The following is a 24346-nucleotide window of genomic DNA, read 5'->3' as shown; positions in this document are numbered from 1 at the left end:
TTTTTCCTCCTCCCGGACTGTTTCTAGAAGTGGTTATGAGATTAAACTTTCTTTCAACCTCTTTTCTATTCAAGTGGAGCTATCTGGGGTTGCTCAAAATCAGAGAAATCAATCCATGGACTCTACTATAGCACCAAAAAGAGACCCAATATCCAGAAAAGCACTTGCTCTCCATGCAGGCATTAAAAAAAGGGGGGGGCATTATAAAAAAAAGTCTACTGGAAAATAGGTTACGTTGAAACAAAATCTGCTCCAGCAATATGTTAAACCTGGGCCCTCCATCTGTACACCTACCCTCCGGAGTAATTTCTTCCCGCTGTTTGTTTAGTCTGCAATGGATCTATGTTTTCTTCCTTACTGCTCAGCTGTTGGGCCAGTGGGCTTGGATCACAGCCTTCAGTGTCTTGGAGGTACCCAGCCGCTCTCTAGCAGCACCAACTGTCTTGAGCTGTAAATGTAAATCAATACCATGTCCTTTCCTCTTGAAAAAGCCAAAGAGAAATAAACTCCTTCATTCATTAAACAATATTTTTGGAGCACCACCTACTCCTTGCCAGGCCCTGCTCAAAGCCTGGGGAGGTAGCAGTAAACAACAATAACCAAAAAAGACCCCCACTACCTTAAGGTGCAAATGGATGAGGCCTGGTTAATGAGTGAAAACAAATACTTGTAGAACTTTTTTTCAGGGTAAAGGGCAGAAGCAAGTACTGTCTTGGATAGGAGAGTCAGGAATGCCTCCTCAGGAACGTTTGGAGGAGACCAAATTGAAGGGTCACATCATGTACACATCAAAAGGAAGGGCAGACCAGGGAAAGGGAGCTACAGATGCTAAGGCATGAGGCTTGTGTTCTCAAGGAACAAGAAGAAGGCTGGTGCGGTTAGAGCAGGGAAGGAGGTAAGAGCAAGCAGTTCATGAAGAACTCATTGTTAGTTAGGGGTTTTAGGTTTCAAATGAGGTTGTGACTGATTTGTGCCTTCAGAGGATTGTCGTTAAGGCTTCTGTCTGGAAAATTAAAGCAATAGCAGAATTGGGCAAACCAGCTAGAAGACGATTGCCATAATCCGGCTAGGATGATACTGGCTTGGATCAGGGTTACTGATAGAATTGGCAAAAGCAGGTTCTGGATATATTTAGAAAGTAAAGCCAATAGGATTTGTGGAGGAGCAGGTTTGGGGAGGAGGGTCAAGAGTTCTGCTGAGGACACGTGACGTTGGAAATGCCTGGTTGGCACCAGGTGCCGTCACACTGGCATGTGTGAGTCTGGATCTCCGGGGCACGGTCGGATCTGAGAACAGGAGGTGTCCCTGTAGAAAAGGGGCTTACAGTTTTGCTTGAATTCCAGGGGAGTAGATTGCTGTCAGTACAGTTGCCATGCTTTTTCTTGAGTTGCTGGAAAGGTGTCTAAATAATATAAATACACGGTCACAATGTGTATTTTCTCTCCGTAATACTTGCTGAGCTCTATTTAAAACGCGTTTGTAGATAAAATGTTCTGGAATATCACTTTTGCTGGCCAGTTTTCCCTCTAGGAAATCCATAATCACTGAAGTAATTTTGATTTGGATGGGAGAGATTTTCTTCCATGAAAAGCAGTGTTGTGCGTTCTGAAACTTGTCTCTTTTCTTCTTCTGCACCCCCGGGAGTCCTTACAGAAGCTGAACACCAGGGGGAGCTAGTTTCCTTGCTTATACAGTGGCTGGCCCACCTGTTGGGACATTGCCGCCCTCTGATTAACATCTGTATCAGAGACAAATTGGAAAGCAAGTCCAGCTTCTCTTTTCTCAAGGCTCCATATACTTACGTATACTTATAGGATTAACCTTTTAGCACATAACAAGTCTGAGTTGTCTTTTTTTTTTTTTTTTCTGGATTGTCTTTAAATTGGTCGTTTCAAGTAAAGATCATAACATTTAGGCAATGTTCTCTGAACTTTAAATCCCTGTTAGTGAGCCTGATACTTGGGAGCTTTTTAAAAATAAGCATACATGCTTATTTCTTATTTCAAATATTTTTGAGAAAGAGTATGGAAATCTAAATGTTATAAATAATAAATACGTCTAGGAGACTTGAATGGATAACTGGGCCATGGGAACCCTGGCTCGGGATCTATTTTCTATTTTTTCACCAGGTATTAAGCTGCAGGACAGGCAAAGAAATGTACAAAGGCTACATTTCACAGCAGGGGAGGACAAAACTGGTAACTTTGTTAAAAGGTTTGGAAACACTGTATCCATGAAGGGTGCATTTGTCTTAAAAGAGCACATGATCTTAACTCATTTTTACCACTGGAATAATTCTACTTTTGAGGAGGGAAGTAGTCTTCGTTTAGCCTGAAACATTATTAAATCAACAAGGTCGGAGCAGAATCTCTTTAATCCCAGGAAATGAAAACTTATAATTAACGTGCCATCATCAGCAGTTTGATCTTTCCTGTCTCTGGCACCTATGAGCCAAAAGCCACTCTGACCACAATGATCCTTTCCTACCAGGACGTTCCTTTCCAGAGAGGTGCCCCTGGTGGGCCTGAGCCTTCCAGGATCACTTTTACGTGGGGCAGGGGTTAGAAACTGTAGGTCGCAGGCCAAATCCAGCCCACTGCCTGTTTTTCTTTCCAGACCACAAGCTAATAAGGTTTTTTTTTGTTTGTTTGTTTTTTTGGTAACACTTTTATGTGGTTGAAAAAAAAAATTTGTGATGAAATTCAAATTTCAGTATCCATCAATAAATTTTTATTGAAGCAGCCATGCTCATGACTTTATATATTGTCTTTGGCTGCTTTCACACTGCAGCCATTGGGCTGAGTCATTGTGACAGAACCCACATGGCCCACAAGACCTTAAATATTTACAATCTGGACCTTTCCTGAACAAGTCTGCTGATCCCTGGCATGGAGACTATGCTGTTCACTTGGAGGTGGAGTAGCTCTTAGGACTGGTCTGTAACTGGATATAGATAATCTCCACTATTTATTACTTTTGATAGGCTTAGCTATTACTCTACAGTGACCACGATCTCATTTCATTCATATATTTTTCATTAAGAAATAATCAAGTTCAACAAACACTTCTTGGAAATGTTTGTGTGTCTCCCGTAGAGGTAAAAGATCTTGCAGAAACGTGAAAAAAAAAAAATTTGTTTGAAGTGAATCTTCCTTGAGCTTTTATAATTTGAGTGGGATCAAACAATGAATGCCAGAGTCTATACAAAAAAACCAAATCAGTCTCTTCATTAAAAAAAAAGCCATACATTTATTGCAAATCTAGAAGTACCAGAATGTCACGAATACAGAACAAATCAGCAATCCTGTTTTAATTTTCTTCCAAACATTTAAAACCTGATTATTGACATACTTAAATTGGCATACATTTTTTTTTCATGCAGTTAACAGAACGGACTTAGAGCCGGTTGCTCAGAAATCAGTTATAAATATTAAATTGTATTGAACATTCATAGTAAAAAATGTTGTAAAGTGCTGAAGTCATGTAAGTTTGCCAGACTGCCACAAGCTCAAAGGCCTTCTCAAGCAGTGACAGAGATTTGCTACATCCACCTTGATTTAGGTGTGTCTGCGACAGACACTTGGTCATCTTCTCCCCCGCCCCCGAGAGTTTTCCAGATTGTCCTATTTTTATGGCTGATAAAATGCTATACAAAATGTAGCAGGTGGTGATGCGTTATGCCACTTTCATTTCAGTGCAGAGAAATATTCAAGCTTGTGTGTACCTGTAACCAAACTAGGCTTGTTACATTTTTTCCCCCTGAGTTGTCATAAATTAACAGTAAAGATGAGTAAAAGATGGAGCAGTGAGCGACCATCACCTGGAGAGTGAGATTCAGTACGTGTAAGTAAGTAGCCACACTTGCCCTCTTTACAGAAAAATGAGAAAATGAGAAATACTTAAACATGTAGTGTAATTCCAAAAACAAAACAACAAAAAAACCCAACCAACAGTGAGCAGTTACCTAATAACTGGCAACTAGAGCAATCAAGGTTTATATAAGATGTAAATTGCAACTTGTTAACTCATGATGGTAAAAACACACGTCTCTGCTACCCCATGTGAAATACAGAAATGCTTCAACAGTTAGCAGTTACAAAAAGAAAAAAACTCAGAAATTCCTCAACAATTCACTGAAATATAATTCCGATCAAAGGAGATCCTCAAGTATTCTTAGGTGATAAAACAGATTATTTTAAAAAGCTAAGGCGATTATTTTCTTCCCCTTCAAACAGCACAGGTGGCCTTTGACCAAACCGAAGAATCATTACAACCTGACCCTCTTACGAGAGTGACTTTTCAAGATAAGAAGTATTCTTTGAGGCATTGAAAGGATTGCAAAAAGGAGGTAAAAATGATGCTTAGGTCTCAGATTTTATTTCTTCTGATTAATCATCCTAGAATAACTTAATAATAAATAGTGGTTTAAATTAAAGACACTACAGTCACATATCTCTAAGTAATTGAAAGCAACAGGAAACACATTTTTGAATGTCATTCTCTATCTTCGGTGTTGAAATACTTCTGGTAATGACTGGCCATAAAAAGAAGTGGTAATCTTCACATTGATGAATTAAGTTCAAGTTATGGATCTTTTTTTTTTTTTTTTTTAAATTTCTCTTTATTCACCAAATGTTTGGTCTTAAACTGTACTTCATTCCCACGGAATATTTGAAAAACGGAGAGGCCACATTTGGCGAATGGAGACCTCAGTGTTTTCCAAGGGGGTGTTAAAGCAATTTGCTCATATTTCCAAAAATGAGAAAATTTTTTAAATGATTTAAGTTTTGTTTGTCTGTTTTGAGTGGCCAATTTCATCTCCGTGATCTGGGCTAGCTGTCCTTTTGTAAGCGAGCTGTGTATCACATGCAAGAGCTCTTAAAACCACTTTACCATTTCGCGTCACTATTTTAATACCAGAATGTGAGCCACTGGGTCCTTCTTTGTATCTCTCGGCTGCTCCTGCATAGAACCAGACGTATGTACAGAAGAGTGCTGGGTTGTTTTTGTTTTGGCTTAAGAAACAATCGAACAGGAAAACTTAAAAGGAAAAAAAAAAAAAGGGATGGTGGTATTCTCATGTACGTTCCCTTTAAAATGTAGCTTTAAAAGTGGGGAGAGTGGATAGCCCCTGTACCTCCCTGTTCCCCCCGCCACCCCGTCCACCTGCCTCCGGGCCAACGGGGTGGCGGCCCTGCCCGGGGAGCCTGTCACACTGGCTCCATTTTCACGTGACCTTTATGCTCATTTTTCCCAAGGTCCATTTCCAGAAAGTCTTCAGGTATGTCTTGTAAAGCTTTCCCACGAGGACTCTCTGCCTGTCCTTCACCCGCAGGGTGACCCTGGCACAGTCCCTTTTTACACGGTCTCACGAGCGCGAGGCACACGGCAGCCACAGCCATGCCAGCGGCGCAGGAGTAGAAGGCGCGGCTGTAAATCTTGCTCTGGTCCACCAGCAGCCCTGAGGGAGAATATACACAGCTGTTAGCAACGCGGGCACAGTCCCTCGCTCACCCAGGCTCCCCTCAAGTGCAGAAGCTTCTCCGTGCCTTTGCCTCCTTCTGTTTTATCTGGGTTTCCGAAAGAAACAGGAGTGGTGACGGTGGGCAGCTTTTCTGGACTGGGGAGGAGGAGTCAGTTGGGACCAATAGAGCGGAGGCCACGGGGTTGCTAGCCTGTTCCTCACGGGCTAATCTGTGCTCGTACAGAACAAAACTTGGGACAGTTAGATGCCTTTTTTTTTTTTTTTTAAGATTTTATTTATTTATTTGTGAGAAAGTAAGCATGAGTGGTGGGAAGGGGTGGGGGGGGAGGGAGAAAGAGAGAGAAGCAGATTCCTCACCAACCAGGGAACCCAACACGGGGCTCGATCCCAGGACCCAGAGACCATGACCTGAGCCGCAGGCAGACACCTCACCGATGAAGCCACCCAGCGGCCCCTGCATGTTCCTTAGAGAAGGAAGAGCCTTATTATTTTCCCTTGGGTTCACTTCAGGGATCTTTTAAAAGGTAGGAAGATTTCTCTCGTAACAACATTTGAGGACCTATTTCAGGGCTAAGGTATGAAGCACACCCAAGTCCTTCCTACAAGAAATATTGTGTAGAAATGAATTAAGTATCTGCAGAATACGTTCCGTGCCCACTGCCCTTACACCCTTCCTTAAAAGGGCAGATGACGTACAAAGTCCCTCAGTGCTGCTGTTCCAAAGTCAGAGGGCGGTGGGGTGATACGTGGATGGGTGCCCTCTGGCACAGCTAAGGCAAGACGGTAGCAAAAAAAAAAAAACCCGGGGCAGCGTGGACTGCAGATGTGGGTTCTAATCCCTACCTCGTCACTCATTTACCATATGACTGTTGGCTGACGTGCTGTGACCTTCCGTTTCCTCATCTATAACTCAAGACTGGCTCAGGTCATCTCTAATCCCACCAGCTCTGAAATTCTATGGGACTATGAAAAGCAGCCTTCTTTTTTTTCTTTTTTTAAGACTATAACAAGAAGCGAGCACAATTCATAAGGCAAGAGTAGCCAAGGATTATGTCTTTTACGTATTTAAATTACCTGCAAGGGGTGGTCCGGCCAGGCCTGCTATGCTCTGAATGAAGACATACACTCCAGCAGCAGAAGACATCCTCTCGATTCCCACGACATCGTCTTCGGCGAGCAGCGGAATGTGGGTTCCCCCAACTGTTCCAACCATGAAACCAAAAAAGATGCTACATGACATGAGACCCCAGAACTCGGTGGCGAAAGTGAAGGCAAACAGAGACACCATCAGCAAGACGACGCAGATGAGCTCAATGTAGATCTTGCGGATGGGCTCCCGGCTGAGCACACAGCCGGCTCCGATCCTTCCGAAAACTTCAGCAATGGCCATCGTGGATAACAGAAAAGCAGCCCGCTCCTGCTCAATGCCCAGACTGATGCCCAAGGGGATGATGTACAGGGAAGGCGCGAAGAACCCCAGGGTGGCAAACAGACCGAACAACGCGTAACAGATAAAACTTCTGTCTTTCAAGATTGAGAAGTCTAACAAAGGGGCTGTCTGGTGGCTCGGCTTGGAGCCCGTCCCCACGAGGACCTGCTGTGTGTCGCCCTTCGGTCCCAGTTCTGTGTTGGCGTGACTAGGCACATTTTTCGGTGAGGTAGTTAGTTCTACTCCTGAGTCAATGGAGTCTATTGAGGTGCGTGTTTTCTCATTCTCGAGCATATACTGCACTTCTTTCCGACCCTCGTGGGCGGCTGCTTTCGGGGACCCAGGTCCTCGGATGACAATCGGTCTCAGCAGCGCCCCGCAGACGACGATGTTCAGCTGCAGCAGGCCCACGAAGAGGAGGCTGTACCTCCAGCCGATGCTGTCCTTCAGCGCCGTGATCGCTTGGGTGAGGGGGGCGGAGAGGAAGCAGAAGTGAAGGTCAGAAACCAACTCAAGACCCGGGAGAAAACAGCGAGCCGACATGGGGATTCAGACTCAGGACCGCCGTAGGAATGTACTGGGCCGTGTGAACGCAGCCCACCTGCCCTGTAGGCTTTATCCTCACAGCCGATGCTCTTAGGAACGAGGGAAGGAGAAAACGGGCGCAGGGATGGTTAACTATAGAGCACTGCTCAGAGGCCGAGGTCCCCAGGAGAGCTTTGGAGGGTGCGTTTTGCCAGGTGGCAGCGTAAGATGTGAAATCCGTTGGTGACCCACTTGCAGGTTGGGCAAGCAGCAGCCCGCAGGCCAAACCCGGGCCGCTGCCCGTCTCCGATCATAAAGCCTCCCCCGGGTGCAGCCACGCTCCTTGGGCTGATGCGCCGAGTGGCGGCTTCTGAGCTGGGACCACAAATCTGAGGGCTTCTGACAGCTCCTCATGGTCCCGCGAAAGCCCACAGTATTCGCTGTCTGGTCTTTTTAAAATAGAATTTCCCACCTCTGAGCTTGATCACTGTCCCTGCACTCCTGCGATCCTTAGTCGTGACGGGTTAAGTAAAAGGATAAACGCAGACTCCAAGAGCTCCTGGTTATCCCAGAATTTAACGATGCCAGGGTTCTAGGGTTTCTGCTTACAGACTGTCCTTTACTACCAGAGTCCTGCTCCTTCCTACCAGGAAGCTGGGTCCTCAGCTGCTGACCAGGGTCCTCGGCTGCTGGACACGGTTGGAGGGGGGGTAGGGGCGATGGCCACAGGAAGCCTAGAGCCCCACAGTGATAATCAAACAACACAGGCCTCGCAAGACCCTGAAAATATCTCGTGAGCAACCCTGAAAGGTTAAATGATATTCAGTAGAATTTTATTATAGTCTAATTCTTTGAGAGCATGTCTACGAAGATACACTAAGCTGGTTATCCAGAAGATAGGCTTAGTAAGGCAGCCCCACATCCCTTGTGGGGGGGCATTTATTTTATAGCATGTTTTTATACCTCCCAGTCCTCCCATTCATGTGGGAAACTTCCAATTGCAAAATACTTTAGGCTTGGGTATTATTATTATTATTATTATTTGGTATTTATTTATTTACTTATTTTAAGTAGGCTCCATGCCCAACGTGGGGCTTGAACTCACAACCCAGAGATCAAGAGTCACAGGCTGTACCCACTGAGCCAGCCAGGTGCCTCTAGGCTTGGGGGTTTGGAAAAGCTGTATGCTCATCTGGCAAAAAGTGGGTGTAATTTTCTTTTCTCTATTTCACGTCTTGAGGGCCTACCGGCACCCAGGGAGATGCCCCGTGCTAAGGAACAAAGGCGACCAAGATACAAGATACAGTTTCTGCCCTCGGAGGGCATTCACGAGCACTGCTGCTCCCCTTGACATGTAATTTTGAAAAATTTTATGTGGACAGTAACGTGGAAAGTGCCTGCCTGCCCTTCGCCTAAGTTCAATAATTAACATGTCCTATCTCTCTGCCTGTCTTCCGATACATTTATTTGCACACACACATTCAGTTTTCTGAACTACGTGAAAAGCTTCAGACATTAGGACATGTCACCCCTAAATACTTCTACATTATCTCCTTTGAACAAAGCATCGTCTACTGACACATTCTGAAGAAACAGCAGAGTGAGAAATGAATCTGGGTCTCCAAGGTTAACTGTCTACTCCTCGTTAAAGTGTAATTCACCTCCTGATGTTGAAGTAGCAAAAAAAAAAACCAGCAATAAAAATTTTGCTGTGAGGGTGCCTGGGTGGCTCAGTCAGTTAAGCGTCCGACTCTTGATTTTGGCCACCATCATGATCTCAGGGTCGTGAGATCGAGCCCCGCGTCTGGCTGGCCCTGGATCCTGCTCGAAATTCTCCCTCTCCCTCTGCCCCTTCCTCCTCATGCACGGGCATGTCTCTCTCTCTCTCTCTAAAAAATAAATGAATAAATTTTTCTTTTTTTTTGCTGTGAGAATACCCACTCACAGATAAGAAAACTAACTTTATTAGCATACGTTAAATCCACACTGAATGTGGTTCTTTAAACGGAGGAGAGAAATCACAGTATGAATGACCTCAGATCCTCACAGAGGTTTCAAACCTTCCCACTGAGTATGTGTCTTGTGTCTTCCTATTTATGTCAACTCGGATTAGTATTAATGGCGGCTGAAATCCCAAAACGGGATTAGGGAGGACAGATCCTACCAATGTGCTGGAGGACAGAAGGCAAATAACCTCTCCCTGTGCACAGAGTTCAAGTCCCCCCTCCCCCGCCCGTTGGCGGGAGCTGCCGATCGGCTGCCCCCAGCCCAGAGGCCCCCGTGGACCACTGCGGTCCGCCTACCTGGGGCGAAAGCAAACATGGCGAAGCATTCTCCCGTGGAAGCAACCGCAGTGACCATGGAGCGCTTCTTGTCAAAGTACTGAGATAAGATGGTGACAGTTGGTAGGAAGCTAAAGCAGTATCCCAAACCTGGAAGAAAGCCAGGGAAAGCAGTCAGAGCCCCGTACCGACTGATCCCAGAAGGATGTGTTCAAAGAGTCGGGATTTTTTGTGTTTCTTTTTGTTTTAATATTTAATTCAATGTACGCATGTATGTATGCGCTTTTAGGGATCTCTTAGTTTTATTTATTTATTTATTTTTATATTCTGTGCCATGTCAAAAAGACATTTTTGGTTTCCCAAAAGATTATGTGCCGACAAGGACTTTGGTCACAATGCGTGACAATTTGAAACTGATACCAAAGAAGTTAACAACCAGACAATCTAATCTCCTGGCAATCCAAACAGCCCATTTCTGAAATAATTCCTGGGCAAAAGGGGAAATAGAAGTTGCCATTATAAACTGTTTGGTGGGGCAGGAGGCATTTATTTTTTTAAATCGTAAGTTTTGGGAGCCAAGAATTTCATTCTGGAAAAAGGTGCTGTAGCAAAAAATTAAGCAAAATAAAATGGGTTTCATTAGAGGTCTAGAGAAGCTATAACCATTGTTTGGGGACGCTAGGAGAATAAACTGTTTTCTGTCCCCCCCCCCATTTTTTGGCATTAAAACAATTTCATTAATTCACAACAGACAGACTGTTATCGAATAGTTTTAAAAGAAGACTTATATTTGGAAATAAATGAGGTTTGTTAAGTGCAGAAATATAGGAAAAGTGCAAATCTTCACAATATACAATATCATCATAAGTAACACACGGACTCCTTTCAAAGGGAAAAAAAGTTTTCTTGCTGCGCTCTCCGCTATGCCCCAGAAGCCTCGCATGCCCATTGTGGAAATACCCACTAAAGAAATTCACATTTTACTTTGTGGAAATGATACCTTTTGGCTGCAAACTCACGCAAGAGAGAAGTTCTCTTTCTCATGGGTAAATTTTTTTTAAAGATTTTATTTACTTATTTGACAGAGAGATCACAAGTAGGCAGAGAGGCAGAGAGAGGGGGGGAAGCAGGCTCCCCACTGAGCAGAGAGCCCGATGCAGGGCTCTATCCCAGGACCCTGAGATCATGACCTGAGCCAAAGGCAGAGGCTTAACCCACTGAGCCACCCAGGCGCCCCTCAGGGGTAAATTTTACACAATGCCTACAATTGTTCAATTGGACAGTTGACCCCCAAATTCTTTGGGTTTCTTAAAGTTTTTTAAATTTTTAAAAACCCCGTCAAAAACTCTGCGGCAGTAAGAGGAGTTTCCCGTATCCCCTGGAGTCCATCCATCTTGATTCAGAACCACTGATCTGGGACACTATTAACTTCAAAGAAAAAAAAAAAGAGAAAGGGAGACAGAAGGACTCTGCGGGCTGGACCCCCTTCTTCCCCTTCCTTGTTCTTCTGATTGGGTATCTGAACTTGCGAGCCCGGGAGCAGCCCTTACCGGATACGACGCCGATCGAGATATACATGTGGTAGAGTTCCCGGGAGAAGGAGGCCGTCACCATTCCTGTGCTGACGAGCAGGCCCCCGGCCACCACCACCAGACGATGTCCGAAACGGGTGCTCAGGACAGCAGAGAGGGGAGCTGCAGATAAGGACCATAATGTGATATTTTATTTTTTATGTTACAATTTTATTTATTTTTTTTTTAGAAAGAGAGAGAGCGAGAGAGCAGGGGGAGGGACCGAGGGAGTAGGAGAGCAAATTCTCAAGCAGATGCTGCACTGAGTACGGAGCAGACCTGGGGCTGGATCCCACCACCCCGAGATCAGGACCTGAGCTGAAAGCAAGAATCAAACGCTCAACCAACGGAGCCACCCAACGGCTTCCGTAATGTGACACTTTAACTCCAAAGGCGGAAGCATTAGCTTTCTTAAGATTCCTTTCCTTAGGGCGCATGGGTGGCTCTGTGGGTTGCGTGTCTGCCTTCGGCTCAGGTCATGATCCCAGGGTCCTGGGATTGAGCCCCTTGTGGGGCTCCCTACTCGGCGGGGAGTCTGTTTCTCCCTCTCTCTGCCCCCCCCCCCCTCCCCCCCCACAGTCCTGTGTGCGTTCTCTCTCTCAAATTAAAAAAAAAAAAAGATTCCTTCTCTTAAGTCTTGAACACTGAGGGATGATGTGCTATCGATATATACCGCATTTTACACAATGCTTATAATTGCTCAATTGGACAGTTGACCCCCAAACTCTTTGGGTTTCTTAAAGGGAAAGCCAGACTAACAGTACAAAACTTATAGCGATATTTTTTGATACAAGTGACATGAACTTGCCATGAGCACCTATAAAGTTAGATATGCATTTAATGTCTGTTATTCTGTCATAAAAATGGGCTTTCCCCTGATGGCTTGAATTGTTTCCTTTTGCTATAGTCACTGCTTTGGATTCCTTTTGAAAAAAGCTCCATTTGGGGTCAGTTTCTAGCTCAGTTTCATTTGACTTTTCTGAAAATGGTATGAAAGTCACTGAATTCTCCGTTGAACACCCCAAAAGGAGGATAGCCATGGGATAAATAATTCAGAGTGGCTGATCAACTGTCATTCATTTAGCTTCTCTACTCTGAACCCTGCAGCACATTTAAGTCTGACAAATCATTTCCCAGTGATACGTTACTTGGGCTGACCCCGATGCTGACTGGAATATACAGAGATGAGGGAACCTTTGAGAATTGGGTAAAAGAGCAACACAGAACATGCCGGATAGAGAAGGGGGAAAAAAGGACTAAATTTTGTTGGGGTTGGTGCATGTAAGTCTCATGTTAGTAGAATATAAACCAATATTGAATACAGCTCATAATGAAACCACTCTTGTCAGTTTTAGGTGGTTTGTTGGCGCAAAGCATAAACTACTATAATTATAGCATTTAGGAGATCTATTTTCTGGTATAATAGTATTAACTGGAAATTTGTTGTTGACCGTATTGTTGTTTTTGGTTATAAAAGAGCTCAAAGCAAAGCTTTGGACATTTTATTTGGATGACCAAAGGTAAAATTTTAATTCTAATTCACTTATCACTCCAAGAAAGTCAACTTTCCACAGCTAAAACATTAAGTATCAATATTCAGTGAAACTGGAACTAGGAACCCTTCTGTGAAGCTTGCAAGACAGAATATTAGGTGTTGTAAGATAAGTTTGTTACTCGATAGGGAAGGACAGGGGAGCCGCCTCTTTAAGACATTATATGGCTGAAAATTAATTAGAATTAAAGAAAGAAAACTGTAGAGGTAAGAGCTCCATTGGCAGGATATTAAAGTCAAGGAAGTGTAAAGTCAGCCCCACTGGCTTTCCGAGGTGAGTCCAGTGGCTGTGTTTTCTTGGAAGCCCTCAGTGTGGCCCCTGGCAGATGGAGGGACCGTCATGAGAATCAGGCCTGTAGGGGACTCAGGGAAAAGGAGCGTGTTACAAGTTCTACTCAAACCCCATTTTCTCCAGTTTTGTTGGACGTGGGAGTCCTGAATGGTGGCTAGCCAGTGTTAGGGAAGCAGGTGTCTGGAATTCATCCCTTCTGGATGAGGTTTGTCACTTTACATCACACGCTCTTTCACACCCCTCGTTCTTCCTCACTTACCCACATTTCACGTGCCTACCCTGTTTGCCAGACATGTTTTTCAAGACCAGGGCCTAGGACACCACATGCTTTTGCTGTTCCTTCTTTAGAAAATGACTCTACAGGATAGGGGTTTACTGCTGGCCTCAAAGTCATCTACCGTGTCCTAAGAGTGTGCATACACTAGGTGTTTAATGCATGCGTGTATACATTGAAGGTCATCAGGGTGGCAAATCAGGCCCTTTCCTTCGGCATCTCGTGTTTCTCGCCATCCCCAAACTCCTGAAAACCTTATGACTTAATTTGAGGCTAGAAAGGGCCCACAGGTCATCGAAGGAAATGCTTCGGAAACAGGATGGGTACCATTACGTAGTTAAGCCAATGAAAACTGACGCATGGTTACATGTTGCTTAAACAGGAAGAGGTACTAACCTGTAAATGTTAAGACAAATACACATATTGATATGACCCAGGAGATCCTGCTGTTAGATTCATCAAAACTGTCCATTAAGTCATTAAAGAAGACGCCAAATGACTTGACGATGCCGTAGGTGAAGACTTCAACGAAGAAAAAAGACACAGCTACCACCCAGCCCCATCCTCCATCAGGCACTTGAGTATAAACATTGGCTGTGGAACAAAGCTGTGATGTCTTTTGGGTCATTCTTAATCTGAAATAAAAAAATTAAAAAAAAAAAAACTCAGACCAGCAATAGCATGAGGGTCACTCTGCTAACCCTTTAGCCAACATTAATAGACAAGAAGTACTTACCACATTTCTTAGGGTGATGAATATTTAAATAACATGCAGTTACTATAAAGTCTTTGGGTAATAATTACATATTTATTTAATGGTCACAGCTGGGAAGTGTTACTTCCAAATTATTTTGTATTAGTGTTATCTGTGGAGTCCCCAAAGAATCTGGAAGCAAGACTTTCCAGCTGTGACAATAAATGGGGAAAACAAGCAAAAGGAATCAGAACAGCATAGGTAGAGGCAGCCCAAAAAACACAGAATGGCCACCAGACCCAAGCATTGATGCTGACCGTGAACTTGAAGACAGGTTAGGTATAGGAAGCTTGAACTGATCATAAGGCATGTCGATCAGAATTGAAGCCTGGAAATTGGGAGGTCAGCCACTACTGACATTCCGTCTAGCACCTTCTATGGGATAAGTGTTTGGGACGTCCTATAGACACCCTACGCGTCTCTGCTTGATGCTACTGGCCATTCAGAGCATTGATCCCATTTCCCGCTCAGTCAGCAACATTCTGATTATAATCTGGGGTCCCCTGGGGATGTAACTACACGTGAGAACTCTGTCTTCTGGGAGTCTGTTGAGCATAAGGAAGTTCCTCAAAGTTGATCACCATTTGATGTATCAGCAATGGACAAATACTCTAGGATACAGTGGCCTTTAAAGAAAGCACTATAGATTTGTATGGCCTGGACAGCCAGTTAACCTTGCCAAGTCCCCTCTGACCTCAATATGCTTTTCTTCAACAAACAGCAGAGCCAACAGACCTATGCTCCTAACACACTAGTAAGGGGAAACACCATATTTAACTCCGGAGGGAGGATGGGTGAACTTGACTCTTCCCCACTGGGTTCTAGCACACATTTGCAGAGTCCCCTGCAGCGACATGCGCTTTGAAACCGTGATAGGATATGTTGGCTAATTCAACATAATAAAAAAATAATTTTTAAAAAGTAAAGAAAAAACAAAACAAAACAGTGATGGGTTTTTAGCCCAACCCCAAATTAGTATCTATAATAATACGTGAGTCCCTGGTCTTAGAACACTTATTTAAGACTTCTCTACGATCATACAGGTGAATACAGGTGAATTTTTCTGGATGCATGGGTGTCCTTTTCCTGGCTGTAACTTGCTATGTTCAAGTACTAGGGCAGGTTTTACTGATAATACAGGGTAACTGAAAAAATAAGAGGACACAACCTCATCTATCCAGTCGACCTTGCCAAGTTCTGGGATTAGGATCTAATATTTAGAGTTTACCCTGTCCATCTTAAAAAGCAGCAAACCTGACCTAACTTAGTAGCGCTCATCCTCTCGAGGGCGCCATTCCCACCGTAGCCCAGGTCTCTAGAAGGACAGTATACTCACTTTCTGTCCTTTACTGTTAAATATTTGATAGAATGAAACAGGGCATAAGATGCTTAAAAAAGCTTATGCTCTCTGCAGCAGACCTCTGCATTTTGATGTGCGTCAGTGTGTCCTTCCTGAGACACTTGCAAAGCGGGGGAGGCCAGTTAAATGTCTCGGGATGTAGGCTGAGCACTGACAGAACAGTTTTGCCACTGGTCTTCCCCGACATGGAAAGCAGCTGATTTAAGGTGGAAGCGGGGAGCCCTCCCCGACAGGAGGTTTTCACAACGCCCCTCCTGCATCAGACTTCCAAAACTCCCTCCCAAGAGGAGGGCAGAGGAGTGAGATAGGGCTGGGCTTGAGATCTAGAAGGCCAAAAATAAAATAAGAAGTACTTTCCAGCAATACAGTCTAACTAGTATTGAGTGTTTATCCTTAGGGAGGAGGGAGGGGGTAGGTGGTGCGAGCCCACAGTTTAGCTCCTTCTAATCCCTGCCCCCTACCAGGCCATTCATTTGGGCTTTTCCTTTGCGGAGCCCCAGACTCCTTTACCAGCCTCACTGGCTGGCCCCTTGTGCCCCAGTAGATGAATCTCTTTGAAATGCGGCACTGTTAGGACATTTTTCTGCTCAGTCTTTTTCAGTGGTGTTCCTCTTTCTGAAGGACAAATAAAACCCACGGATTAGCCTGGCTTCCAATGCCTTCGTCGCTGGACCCCACCCTCTTTGTAGCCTTCTCACTTCCACTTCTAAGACTTGACTCAGGCCCTGGTCCAGATGGACTCCTCCTTGCCTTGCAGTTCCTAACCGCCCAGTGGTTAACCACCAAACCCTCCCCCACCACCTCCAGGGGGGCTGGGTACCCCCTTTACAGCCGGCACCTGTCAGGCCCTCCTCAAATCTTGCTTCTAACACGATGCCTCCTCTGACCCACTTCACGTAGGGGCTTCTCTTCCTGAGATCAGTATCCCTTAGTAACGGGATACTGTTTACTTGCATGTTTATCTTATTTGCTCAATTAAATGATAAGCTCAAGGAAAACAAAGCCTGAGGCCTTCATCTCTTTGTACCTTCTCCCTTCCCACCTCCAGCCCCCCGCACACAGCCGGTATTTCGCTTTTCAGCGAAGTGCCTAGGAGGGGGCCAGGCCCCGTGCTGGGCACCAGGGAGACCCCAGTGAAAGACAGAGGGATGGTCTCTGTCTCTATGGACTTCAATCTCTGTCGATGGTAATGACAGGAATCCTAAACCTGAAATGTGTAGTAAAACCATCTGCTGTGTCCTTCCATAGCTCAGCGTTATTTCTAAAAAGCAGTTAGAAGCGGTAACCAAGTCCAAGGGCCTATTAGCACGGTTGTTCTAACCCCGAAGGGTGTCCAGACGACCTTAGGGCTCAGGACCAACCTGAATAAAAACATTGGGATGAAACTGATCAAGGCCCCCAAGAGACAGACTGAAATTTCTCTCTAGCCTAAAACCACTACGGGATTAAGAGACAAGAATCTTTTCGTTGGGACTGCACGTAGGACAAGACAGCAGGTCTTGTATGAGGAGGGGGTTCCTGTCGGTCGTCAGAAGGTTCTGGTGATGGGTGCCTACCTCACGTCCTCTTTGCCCTTTATGATTTGCGGTTTAGATGTGCAACACGGGAGGGGACCCCAACCACAGGGAGCCCAGTGGGGTTACAATGATGGAATGTTAGCGCAGAAAGGGGATTTGCAACTCATTTGTCCATCTCATTGTAAAATCTTACTCGTTTTGCAAAGTGGGGGAACTAACCCCATGGGAAGGCGCTTGACCTAAACAGTCCAGAATCAGATCTGCCTCCCAGCTGTCTAAGGAACAGCACTTTAAAGGCCCAGAAGGGGGTATCTTAGGTAGGGATTGTGAGGAATGCCTCTCAGAGACAAAATATCCTTGACCTCCATTAGTACACAGAGGTTGGCCAGGAGGCTCTTGAAGGTTCCATTCTGCTTTGGCCATTCATACTCTCATATTCAGCACGGAGTTCTGGGAATCTCCTGATTCCTCAGGCCAAACCTGGTGGCCCAGGGAACGTGGGAGCGAGCAGGAAAAGAAAAAGAAAACCAAATTCTAGATGGTTCTTGTGAATGTAGGTGAAAAGTAGTTGGACCCTGCTTAGACCTGACCTGTGGTCACTGGTTAGATGGCAGACCTGACTGCTATCGCCTGTGGACTTTCTGAACTCCCTCTTGGTGTTCGATTCCTTTGTTTCTGTAAACTTTGCTTTACATCCCTTCTACTCCCTTGAAGCAAGATCCCAACAGAACTTTCACTTGCATTGTTAGGTTTCTGGGCAACAGAAGCTTTCTTATTAGCATTACTGGGAACATCATAAAGGGAAGAGGACACCCCCAAACCCACTGTTCCTCCAAACATTATGCCTCTATCATCCTAAAGTGTCGCATCTCCTGTTGTATTTAGCTTTGAAGATAAGACCACAGTCTAGAATCATCATAGAGTAACCTGGTTTCTGAATGGGATGGGTTTCTGGATGGGAAGCTCTGTTTTGCATGTCCCGAGCACCTAGAAGGGTGGTCAGCACCTCTTTCCAGACCCACGGCCTGGCAGCACGTTCGGACATAGTATGTGCTCAATAAAATTTCCCTAGACAAAGCAGGAGTCTGGGCGTGCCGCTGAAGCAGGGCCTTGCTCTAGCCTTATAAAACCAAGTGGGGAAGTCCCTGCCTGCAGACTACATCCTTCCCTGGACTCCTCTCCTTTTTTGTACATTTATTCATTCAGTAGGCCAACTGGCTGAAAGTGTCCGGCTCCTCAAAGCTAGAAACAAAGGCTTGAATTTTGAACTCAGTTACTTAGAACCCTCTGTGAGTTCCAGAATATGAAACACTGTCTGGTTCAGTTTTTTGGTGATGCGAACTCAGCTTACGGAAAGGGGAATTGGCTTACTACGGGGGGGGGGGGGGGGGGGCCGAACTGGTGGGGCATGGGGAGGGGCAGAATCCCTTTGCTCCTTGATTTCCTGCCATCAGGGGTAAGTAGGTAGGAGATATTTGCTCTTCGTCTCTGATCTCGCCCTGCCCTAAGAATTTACCGTTCCAACACAGCTTTTGAGCCCGACTTGCTCTGAGTTACACTTTCATTCTTCTTAACTCTTGAGCCCTTTGCGGCAAAGCCCATGGGTTTGTCTTGAAGCTCTTGGGCATTATTTGCTGAACGTCTGTTTACCATTAACCAGCTGCACCATCTTGGGGAAATCACTTAATCTCTAAATTTCAACATCTGTAAAGGGGGGATTAGACACAGCAGACTTGAGGGGCACTCCCAACGGTAAAATTCTACAACGGGGTTTCCTGGCAGTCAACCTTCCTGTACCCTCCTGTTCCCCCAAAGGACATCCGACGACCAAATACACTGGGTATCGGTTGTCTTAACTTTAAATCAGTGAGGCTTCTGCCAAGGCGTGGAAATCTGCTCTACCTCGGGACTTCACCATGAGTCCATTTGTTGAGTAAAGATTTGATCTGGGGGCATCCAGAATGCAAAATATCGGATTATTACACATTCGAGCGTCACTCCAGGGTCAGTTCAGAGCAAAGTTCAAAATGCAGCCTTCGGATTGAAATGGCTGGGATAAGCCAAGGTTCTCGGCAAACGCCCTGCCAATCTCCCTTCTTCTGAAAGGCGTAGCCTGCAGACAGCAGCTTTGGACAAGTTGTTTTCAGCCCCAGTTGTCAAAACCAGTCTGCATTTGGGTGAAGTTCATCGGAATTCTCTATTTATAAAGTCCCCAGCCTAACCTGGAGGTCTGCCTCAGCAGCTCTGAATCATCGGCTACCCCCGACACCCCCATTTTACAAGATCATGATGCTGAAACCTGAACCCCTAGTTTAAGTGTCCTCCTCAGGAGTTCCACTGAGGAAGGTCCATTTTTGGAAACCACAGAAGGAAAACTCACAGTTAGTGGTACTCATTAAGACAGAAGGAGCTTTTCCACTTGGCTGCATTGTTTATTCACGAACTGGAACTCTCTATCTTGGCCACCCTTCCCTTAATTATGAGAAGAGGTATTTCTTTACCCCTGGGGCAGGATGTATTGCTGACCCCAAAAATGCCGCGTAATGGTGCTTGGGACATGGAAGGATGCATCGCTTAGAAATTTCAGCCTAAGCACGTGGTAGTCTTTTGCAGACAAGACACTCAGGATTTGCAAAACAGTAAGATTCCTGAGAAATCTCATTCCCAGTGTAGAAACCCTCTCCCGCAAGAAGGAGCTGGCGCAGAGCGTCTAACAGCACAAGCAAAACCAGCTTCCAGGTTGTCAAGTTGTAATGCTCTTCCCCAGTTGGCTTCGGGGAGCTTTTTCTAAGACTAACGCCCCCCCGCGTTTGCTGACATTTCCCGTGCCACCTAACAAACTTCTATCTGTCACCTGTCTGCCGGGGGACAGTGGGGAGGGGGGCGGGTTTCATTTCCAAAAGAAGAGGAAAAAAGAAAAAAAAAAGGAAAAAACCCTGAAGTTAATAACCCGTTTCCTCTGCAAAATCACTCTCCGCCACTACGGAACCGCTCAGCCACCCGGGCGCTTCCCTGCGGTTGAAGCCCCAACCGGGAACCTAGGAAGTTGAGCGGGACCAGCCGTCAGGCGCTGACAGCTCGGACGGGCAAGGTGTGGGACCCGCGCTCTGCAAGGCAATCCCTGCCTTCCCTCTGCGGGGTCACGTTGGCTGCCCCGGGTGTGTGTGCCAGCTGGGGGCGGGGGGGGGGCACAGGGATTCCCACTTGCCCTCGCGCTGCCTCAGTGGTCCGCCTGCGCGCGCGCGCGCGCGGGAGCCTGGGGAAGGTACCTCTGACATTTCGCTCTTATGACGCGCAGGCAACTTCATGCGGAAAATCCACGCAGGGGTGAGCCGAACCTCCCCACTCACCCGATGGCCTGAAGCCCCTACTCCGGGGCTTCGGGGGAGGCACTCCAAACCAAGCCTGCCTCTAGCTATTTTCCGGACCCCAACTGCCAGGGCCATGGGCATTCAACTCTCAGCTGCCCACATTGGCTAGAGCGCGTCATCCCGGTGGCCCCAGGCATTCCCAACTGTCAATATTTTTCAGAATAACCTCTCCAAAATGTTAAGATGTGAAGTGATCTCCTCCCGCCTCCCCAACCAAAATAATTAATTAATTAATCAATTAAAGCTCCCAACACAGATTAAAAAAAAAAAACAACCCCACACCCCACAATCAAACTTTTAAACATGTAAAATAATAAAACCAACTCACCAAGTTAGAAGGGAAGAGAATAAACCCCAAAAGGCTCCCAATAAGGCGGAGGCTTGGCCTCCCCCTCCTTATAAGCCGCTCGGTAACATGAGAAAGGTTTAACCCCTTAAGGCGTGGGCCCGAGCCTACCGCAAATTGGCTCCGGCGGGTGAGCACCGGGCGCCCAGCCCACAGCGCCCCGGCCCCGGCCCCCCACCCACGGCCGCGCCTCGGGTACCCCGGCCACACCCTCCCCCCCGCCCCCCACCCCGGCCTCCTGCGCCCGGGCCCTGCGTGCTGCTGCCCGCGCCCCGGCCCCGCGTCGCCGCTGCCTATCCCTTATCCTATACCGGCTGCAGCCGGTCTCCGCCGGCCTCGGGGGCGCGCCGCCGCCGACCATGTGCTGCGAGCGCCGAGCGCCGCCAAGGAGGGGGCCGGCCTGGCGCGCGCGCGCCGGCCCACGTGGACCGGGGCCGCGCCGGGCGCGCGCCCGCCCGGAGCCCGGGCTGGGGGTCACGGAAGGTAACGGCGTCGCGGTCTGAAGCCAACCGCAGGATCCCGCGGGGCCACCCCCGCCCCTGCCGCGGGGGTCCCTGGCCAGCCGCCCCGCTCCCCTCACCCGAGCGCGGTCTTGCGCGCCGGCCCAAGCGGACCCGGGCGCTTTGCTGCAACTGCGGAGAGCGCGGGCGTGCTCGGGGCGCCTGCAACCTCTCCGCCAGCACCCCAGCTTCTTTTCCCGCAGCGCCCGGGCGCTCCCACCGCCCAGTCCCACCCGCGCCTGGAGGATCTGGGGATTAGCTGGGGGCAGGCGGGGAGAGGGGCGCCGCGGCTAAACCCGCGCGGTGCTCGCGGCTGCGGCGGCTCCGCGTCCGCCCCGGGCGGAACAGGTTCCTTCCAGTTTGGGTGTGAGCTGCGCGCGCGGCGCCGCGAACCCGGAGTTCCTCCTCCAGCGCCCACTTCCCCAAATTTCGTCAACTCGCGCCTGGTTCCCCTTGTGGGTCCGCGGGGGAGGGAGTGCCGCAGTGAGCCCCAGACAGCTAGTGGCCCGGCTGCTACGAGTCCCTTGCTTTTCCCCGTGTGCAGCAGCAGCAACAGCATCCGCGTTGCGCGAAAGGGATGTGAGCAGCCGGGCTGAGTCAGCATCCCTGCTCGGGGCGCGCGCGCATCCTCCCTTGCTGGCGTTTGGCGACGTGCATACAGGTGCATGGCTGCCTAATCCGCGGAGAGCCGCCGGGAGGGGAGGCACCCGGACGTTTAGGGAGTACGTGCCCCTCATCCCGAAGTCCCCGACCCCAAGGTCACTGTGAACTCAGCGGATCAAGCCCGGGAAACCAGTTATGAGCTTGTCATGGGGGACAAAGCAGTGTGTCGTATCCCTGGCATTTCGGAGCCCGCGGGGGCGCAGACTTGGTTTCCTGGTCTCCACCTCACCTACCCAGGGCCAATTTGAGACCTGCTCGGAAGCAAAGACCTTATTCTCTGAATTTCCCCGTCGACTTGGATACGGATTGCTCCCTCCACGGGGTGGGGGGTGGGGGTTTCGAGGAAGTGGTTCTGATGTCAGAAACTCATGAAAGCCTACTTTAGGAGCGCGCGCACGCGGCGGCGCCGCCGGGAGGAGTTGGCGGTTTGAGTTTTAATAAAAATCCCTTTGCAATCGCCGCCTGCTTTCTCTCACGACTTGGCGATATGGTCTACTGCGTTAAGTGCCATTGTGTGCTGTTGCAAGCTCTGGCGTGGGTCGGGCGGGGAGCAGGTGTGTTCGTGTCAGGTGCTCTGTTACGGGCCAGGGGGCAACTGATCAGCTTTGCAACCTTGTGGAAGTAACGTAACTTTTTGGAGGGTCGATTTCCACATCCGTAAAATGGGGTCAATAATCGTATTTCCAGTTTTAATTTAGGATGCCTGTAAAGTGTGGATCAAAGTGACTGCCTGTGATGAACCCTTGGTGCCCATCAGCTCTTATGGTTATTATTTATGGCTTACCATACCGATTACTGACTCCAAGCACCGCTCCCCCCCCCCCCCCCCTCCAGGGATCCTTTTTTTTTTTTTTTTTTGGGTTGTTCTTCCAAGAAGCCACACGTGATGATTTTTAAAAAAGAAAGAAAGAAAGGAAAAAAAAAAAAAAGATTTGAATCCCTGAGATGAAAACAGTGCTAAAACAGGACTGACTGTAAGTGTAATCTTTGAGATTTAGGATCTCACAGTGCATTTAGGACCTGCCACTGTGCTCACTATGGAATCGTCATAGTATCTACTGTTTTGGGTCTTGGGAACCTATGGGTGTAGCCCAGTATTTATAACTGAGTGATTCTGATCAAGTCCTGGAAGTTCCTGGTGCTTGGGCTTCTTGATTTAAAACATTAGGCAAATCATGCCAAAAGCTCTAGGTATGAACGAATGATTGAGAAAGTCACATCTGAGTATCTGACCAGAGTGAAAAGCACTGGCTGTTGGGGAGGCATAACTGTAATGATGATAGTCATACTAAATTGCTATTATTTTATTAATATTATTAGACATATTAATTTTTTTGCATGTTTGCTTTGTTCCCAATACTATTAAATGCCATACATGTGAGCTAACATTCACCCCATCAGTAACATTCTGCAGTCAGCACTATCCCCATTTTACAGATGAGAAAAGTCGAGGCACAGAGCACTGCAGGGCTTCACCCAAGGCTTCAGAACATTTATAGACACACCCTGGCCCTTTTTTGTAACTAAAGCTCATCCAGAGATGACATTTGCCACCTGTATTTGGTGAAGGGGGGGTGGGGTTGGAAACCCAATCTCGGCCTAGTCTTGCCAGCCACAAGCAAGTGACTTTTGCTCGCCTTGGTTAGAGGCTGGCTTCACCTTGGTCCCTTTCCTAGTGAGACCAAGCATGAAAACCCCTGTTTTTTTCACTCCTCCGGGGAAAGCAAAGAGAGGGAAAGCACTGCATTACCATGCTAATCAAACCCCCCCCCCAACAAAACTAACTCTGTTTAGTTCTAAATACAAACAAAAGAACCCTTGGAGTCTGGAGTACAGAACCAGAAAAATCAGGATATTAAGGTCAGGGTTCAGCTCCCCGTTTAGCCTCTTCTGTTGTGTCTGCCGTAACCCCAGTGGCAGCAGAACCCCTGGGGTCTTTCATCTACAGTGGGCAAGGCTGTGATGATGCCCTTAAAAAGTCCGTCAACATCTTCTGGGGAAATAAATTGGCTCCTGAGGCTCTCCCCTCTGCTTGCTCTCTCTAGCCGTCTTGCTTTGGGTCATTTGCATGAGAACAGATTCCTTTGTGCAAAGTTGGCCAGCCTGTTCTCTGTCTACGTCTACAGCCCTTCTAGTCTTCATGTTGGGTTGCTAGGCAGATATGACCCTGGCTTGCAAATAAACTCACTGCATTTACCAGCCCGTGAGAACTTAAACTTGGGTAAGTAGATTGAAAGGAATCTCGTCTGGAGCTCAGGCTGGGTCTTCAGAGCAGCCACGAAGAGGAGGAGCACTGGAGGGGACTCCTTTGGGAGGTGTTGCTCTCCCACTCATTTACTCTTCCTCCTCCTGATTCTGCACCACCATCCACCATCTCACCTGAGGGCCTGTGCCAGGAGATGAGTGTGTTGCGGGGGCTGGGGTG

The 24346-nt window shown here is 47.3% G+C and overlaps 1 protein-coding gene across 1 annotated transcript; it reads right to left on the bottom strand.

The window, feature by feature from the left end:
• Nucleotides 1–5210: 5210 nt before the first annotated feature.
• LOC111158174 (solute carrier family 16 member 6) lies at nucleotides 5211–20802 on the bottom strand. The gene is made up of 6 exons (XM_022520073.1): nucleotides 20741–20802; nucleotides 13807–14045; nucleotides 11272–11415; nucleotides 9743–9871; nucleotides 6560–7375; nucleotides 5211–5461 (listed from the first exon to the last, which is right to left on the bottom strand). The coding sequence occupies exons 2-6, from the start codon at nucleotides 14036–14038 to the stop codon at nucleotides 5211–5213; spliced, it is 1572 nt and encodes a 523-aa protein (XP_022375781.1). The 5' UTR covers nucleotides 14039–14045; nucleotides 20741–20802.
• Between the last annotated feature and the right edge of the window lie 3544 nt (nucleotides 20803–24346).

Source organism: Enhydra lutris, unplaced genomic scaffold (genome assembly GCF_002288905.1).
Source record: "Enhydra lutris kenyoni isolate GAN:26980312 unplaced genomic scaffold, ASM228890v2 scaffoldscaffold57, whole genome shotgun sequence".
NCBI lineage: Eukaryota > Metazoa > Chordata > Mammalia > Carnivora > Mustelidae > Enhydra > Enhydra lutris.
This window is presented reverse-complemented; position numbering and strand designations above follow the sequence as displayed.